Genomic DNA, 5862 nt, shown 5'->3' with positions numbered 1-5862 from the left:
CACATTTTCAGATTCCCAGATTTTGACTTCTCTGAATGTTTTTGATGAAAAAGTGATGTTTTTATTCATCAACCTCTTTGTTTTCTCAGATTTCAGGCACACTTTGGGACTTTGGCACCATCTCTCTTGATCATGCTGCAGCTTCTCTGAACAAAAGAGGTTTTATTCCAAGATTCACGCTGTTGGCATCAAACAATCATAATTTCTATTTGTTTAGAAAAAGATATAAAAAAGTGTTCAAACAAATCATTTGTAAAAACCAGTTTGTTTTTTTCAAAACAGTTGTCTTGTTACCAACATTTAAAGAGGACTTTTATTTTGAAGGTTCTTGCAGGAAACCCTTTAGCCGGGGGTCTTACCTTTCTGACTGAGTCAGGGCGAGCACGGGCACACGCACGTGCATGAGAATGCCGCGTGGACGCCAGTATAAAGCAGAAGCACCAGCTTGGCACAAAAGTAGAGGATTTGTTTTGAGGAGCGCGAGGAGAACATCCAGGTAAAACACTTTCCCACCTGAGAGATTCAACCCACAACTCTACCTGCTTTATTTATTCACATTCACTTTCCTTTCAGGTGATAAAAACCTCCTCATTTAGTGAAATCAACTCCAAATTGATGCTGTTAGTGTAAAATAATCTATTTTATTATGCCATTAAGTTAGAATTAACTCTTTATTTTGTTTTATTTTGTAGAGATGAATAAAGCTTGTCAAAACCACATGTTCTTCCCCAGGATGGGCACCGCCCCTTTCTTTAAGGTGAGTTCACTCACTTTAATTTACTCTTAACAGCTTTTATAGACGCCCACAGGCCCCTGTGTCCCCTCATGTCCCCACCCCCGTGTCCCCCCAGGTGACTGTGTTTGACCAGGAGCATTTCCAAGGAAAGCGTCAGGAGTTCACCTCCGAGTGCTGCAACATCTACGAGTGTGGCATGGACAACATCCGCTCCATCCGGGTGGAGAGTGGAGCGTGAGTCACACAAACTGTACGCCTGCAGGTCTGTGTGTGTGTGCGTGCGTGCGTGCGTGCGTGCGTGCGTGTGCGTGTGTGTGTGCGTGCGCGCGCGCGCGCGCGCGTGCGTGTGCCAGTCACACATTCACACATGTGTGTGTGTGTGTGTGTGAGAGAGAGAGAGAGAGAGAGAGAGAGAGAGAGAGAGAGAGAGAGAGAGAGAGAGAGAGAGAGAGAGAGAGAGAGAGAGAGAGAGAGAGAGAGAGAGAGAGAGAGAGAGAGAGAGAGAGAGAGAGAGGAACGCCGCTGGTTTAGTGACCTTAAAAGAGATTTTTACGAATTACTTTTCATTTTGATATTTATATAAAGCTACGATAAAATAACTAGAACTCCCTGCCTAAATTATGTTTTTCAACTTATTGTTAATTAATTTTGTGTATTTCTATAAACCTGACAAAAATGTCCTTTTAAAGGAGCAATATGTAAGAATTATACAGGCAAATACTCACAAAACCGTCTAATGTGTCAGTCATGTTCTCTGCCAGGGGTTGAATGTTTTTCTCCTTAAACTAAAATGGAACAAAGCTGCTGTTTACAGTTTGTGAGGATGCCGAGCAATGGCGCCCCCAAGGGGTGGCCAGGGGTGGCCATTAAGCAAGTCTGGTGTTTACAGGTGCGTTATGTAGAAATTAAGTTAAAATGGCATCCTGGTAAAAATTTGGGTACTGCAACCATTTTAAACGACTGGGAACTTTTGCCAGCCGTCGTCAAGTGACAAATTCTCACTATATTCTTCCATACTGCACCTTTAACTCCAGTTCTGCATACAAAATGCCACAAGAAAGGAAATATGATACAAGACATTATTCACCTAAAATCTGCTGCTGCTTTGCTATTACAAGTATTACGGCCGCAGTCGTTTCAGTAATTCCTGAATGTTTGTAAAATAATTGCATTCATGTCCTTAATTACTCATTATTGTCTTTTTTGCTTTATTTTATGCATTAACTAATTAGAATTTTAGACCTAAATATAAAACCATAAAATCTGTTATTGACCGTCAAGAAGTCGTAACTCGGCTGGATGGGATTTCTGACTAAGCATCCGAAATAAGGAGCTCGTTATTTCTGCTCCAAATTGAGTTAATTATCTCGTTCCTATAGGAGGTAAGTCCCGCTGATTCTACAAAAAGCTTTACTTATAAAAACTAATTTGGGACCGTGTGGTCTTTGACCGGATTCTACTAAATATCCATGAGCGGTCACAAACTCATTCCAATGGTAGACGAAGAAGAAGAAGAAAATATCATTTCAATGGTAGACCCAATTAAACAATGAAAAGCCTGAAAAAGCTTCAAATGCTGTTTCTTGTGCATCCTTTTGCACTTTAAAGAGAAAAATAAAAGTAAGGAAGGTATCAATTAGAAGTTTGACAAGTTAGGAGCATCTTTCTGTAAAAAAGCAGCTCAGAGCTTTATTCTTTAAACTTTTCTGACCCTGACTGATGGTTTCTCCATCTGAAAGCTTTGATTCTCGCCCGACATCAATGTTTAAACAATAATAGTAAAGGCATCGATTCTTACTAAGCTTAAAGGGACATTATGGAAGTTTGACAGCCAAAACATGAATAGAAATAATAAAATTCTTCTTCATACATTCTCCTGCAATGCCCTGGTCCTGTAGAACGAGCCCTGGCATTTTTACTGTGATTGTCTGTTTTTCTGTAAAATCACAGAAAAAGAGAGATGCTCGGGTCGAGCAGGCTGCTTCATGCGCGTTCACGCTCAGGCATCGCCCGTAGCATTTGCTATCCGTAGCTTTAGCAGCAGAGAGAGAGGCAGTGCCACTTTGTCGCTGTTCCTAACGCCTAGTGACAAAGCTAGCTACATTTCTGAGGACCCTTAGCTACTTTCTGTAGAACTTTCTTCTAGATATTTCCTGCAAATTAGCAACAAAATAGCCATTTTTGCTCCGAACCGTTCTTTGGATTAACGTTGTTTCAGCTGTCATCAAGGATATAAAAGTTACAGATACTGTGATTGCTACTAGAGTGTAGCTCACCTTGTAAGATGTCTGACTCTCATGCAGAAGACCCGGGTTTGATTCTGGGTGTGAACATAGTTCATTTAGTTTCTTTTTTACATTATTGGTGTAGTGACTATCAAGTCCCACTTTTAGTCACCCTCGGGTGCGGGTGGAGGCAATGACTCGCTTCAACAATATTGTCCAGGCAGAAAGCGGGTTTGGGTTTATTGTCCCATTTATTGAATATGTTGACGATCACAAGCTGGGTCCAGAATGGCTATTTCTTGTCCAGGTTTATGTAAATGATGAAAGTTATAACGGCAAATTAGATGTGGCATATGAAACCCAAATGAAGCGGTAAAAACCGTGTGACCTCCCGTCACCCACAAAACGCCAATGCACTGCCACCTCAACACCTTTATAGGCTCCGCAGTGCCACCAGTGGTCAAAGGAAATACAAACCATAGTGCAATAAACTGAAATGTACATAAAACATTATCAAAATAAACTTAGATCATAATCTAATCTAAACCAAAACAATAATGGCTCCTACAATTGGTATATTTTTTTTACAGTAAGATGCCCACATTTTTATTTGAGACTCGCCGAACGGCATTGAATTCACAGATAAAAAAAGATGTGGGTTCAACTTTCATTTTGGAACAATTTTTCAAGCAAGCGAAGGGAATGATCTGAGCATGCAGGAGGACTGACCCATCATAAACCTTTGTCAGCTGTGCTGAAGAGAAAGGTACAGAACCAAATTATTTAATTAATTAGCTGCGTGTTCTCCTGTCCTCTGTCCTCCGGGCCACACACACACACACACACACACACACACACACAGGACTGTCTCAGCTGTTATTTTCGCTAAGGAGTGTGCACGTACAGCATGCGTGCCTCGTGCACGAGCCTACTATTGAAGCTGCCGTTACGCTTTTGGCCTGAGGGGGCAATCGCGAGCATAAAAATTCAAAAGTCCATAAAGTCCCTTTAAAATTTGCTGTTTGATAGAAGCACAACTAAATTATAATAATACTAAAATAACACAACTTTCATAGAAACAGATCAAATAACTTTTTTCTGTTTTTGCTGCTGATGAGTTTTAAAAATAATTAATTTTCCAGGAATTAAACCTGTAGATCTAAAGGGTCTTCCTGTCGTGTTGAAGCTGTTTTCACGTTTTTACCGCTGGTGTCTGCAGCTGGGTGGGCTTTGAGCACATCGATTTCCAGGGTCAGCAGTTCATCCTGGAGAGGGGCGAGTACCCCAACTGGGAGTCCTACGCCGGCTCTCTGTCCTACCACAGCGAGCGCTTCATGTCCTTTCGTCCCATCTACTGTGCTGTGAGTCTGGCTGCTGGAGGGGTGGGAGGTGGAGACCACAAACACCATGAACTGATTTCTGTTCCTCCACAGTCTCACCAAAGCAGCCGCATGAAGATCTATGAGAGGGAGAACTTCACGGGCCGTTGCACCGAGCTGTGCGACGACTACCCGTCCCTGGAGGCCATGGGCTGGTTCAGACCCGAGGTGGGCTCCATGCATGTGCAGAGTGGCGCGTAAGTCTTCAGGCTGGTGCAAAAACTTTGTTGTGGGAATTTGAAATAATTTGAAAAGCAAGTCACCCCCTACCAGAGTCTAACTTTGCACCCATTTCCTGAAAAATATGCCACAAGGAGGAGTTGCCTGGCATAAACATCATACACACACAAAGGCTCACGGCAGCATTGTGACATCATATGGTACCAGCATACGTCATAGGGTACATCTTAGCAAATAGCGATGGCAGATTTAAAATCAAACGTAGTGCTGATTTTTTACCCGATAAGGTGCAACACTGACAGTTTTAGGCAGAATATTTTAATTTTAAATAAGATGCACTAAATTATTGACTACACGTGCCTACAGCACAATTAGACACTCATTTATATAGTTTATCAGCAAAAAATATTGATTTGGGGGTGACTTGCTCTTTAAATCAGAACCTGCTCTAAAATATTTGAAGTTGCTTTTATTTCATTTTTTCTGCAGATCTGCTTTTAAATTCCAACACTGACTCAAAACATTTACTCTTTTCATTAAAAAAATGTTAATTTCATGTGTTAAAGATGCACAAATATTCACTTAAACAAGAATAACTCACACAAGTTTTACTTGGCGCTCTCCTCCAGCTTTGTGTGCTACGAGTACCCGGGTTACAGAGGTCAGCAGTACATCATGGAGTGTGAGAGGCACAGCGGAGACTACCAGCACTGGAGGAACTGGGGCTCCCACTGCCAGACTCCCAAGATCCAGTCCATCAGACGCATCAGGCACTGAGGAGGCCGAGCAGAACGGCGGCAGCAGCAGCGGCTCCGGCTAATACCTGGGTGCTGCACCGTTAGTAGGCACGAGAGCTGGATGTTTCTGGACCAGAGCGACGACACAAACCATCAGCGACGCAGCAGCTACCTCTGAAACCAGCACACACTCACCATTCAGTCTGGGATGAAACACCGTTGTGAGACACACGAGTGAAATAAAGTTCACAGTCAGATGTTGGGTTTGTTTGTGATTCATGTTATTTATCTTTAACGAAATCTCATTTATTATTATTATTGTACTCCAAAGCCTTTTAGTCATTTTCAAACAACAAAGTTCATCACATGAAAAGTGCTTCAAGTGTTTGACTTTAATTTAGTTTTTAGTCATCTCTACAAACATTTAATCATGAGGATAAACTCGCTTGTATAAAAACACACTAATGCACTAAAATTCAATTCAAATTCAATTCAAAAATACTTTATTAATCCCAGAGGGAAATTGATTTTTTTTTTTAAACTCTTTCTCTGTCTCCGTTTTGTTCCCGCTCTGCATCCACGCTTCTTGCGTTTTAGCTCATTTG

General features: G+C 41.6%; 1 protein-coding gene across 2 annotated transcripts; it reads left to right on the top strand.

The window, feature by feature from the left end:
- Window positions 1-411: 411 nt before the first annotated feature.
- On the top strand, window positions 412-5514 carry cryba1l2 (crystallin, beta A1, like 2). 2 transcript variants are annotated; one of them, XM_015973588.3, is made up of 6 exons: window positions 412-496; window positions 693-757; window positions 852-970; window positions 4181-4322; window positions 4395-4537; window positions 5150-5514. In XM_015973588.3, exons 2-6 carry the CDS (start codon window positions 695-697, stop codon window positions 5295-5297), a joined length of 615 nt encoding a protein of 204 aa, XP_015829074.1. In that variant the 5' UTR covers window positions 412-496; window positions 693-694; the 3' UTR covers window positions 5298-5514. The 2 variants fall into 2 exon arrangements, with proteins under 2 accessions (XP_015829074.1, XP_015829082.1); XM_015973596.3 differs by having other exon boundaries at window positions 468-573.
- Window positions 5515-5862: the final 348 nt, after the last annotated feature.

This window comes from Nothobranchius furzeri, chromosome 6 (assembly GCF_043380555.1).
Source record: "Nothobranchius furzeri strain GRZ-AD chromosome 6, NfurGRZ-RIMD1, whole genome shotgun sequence".
Lineage (NCBI taxonomy): Eukaryota > Metazoa > Chordata > Actinopteri > Cyprinodontiformes > Nothobranchiidae > Nothobranchius > Nothobranchius furzeri.
The sequence above is the reverse complement of the archived record's forward strand: the minus strand, read 5'-3'. Positions and strand labels throughout refer to the sequence as shown.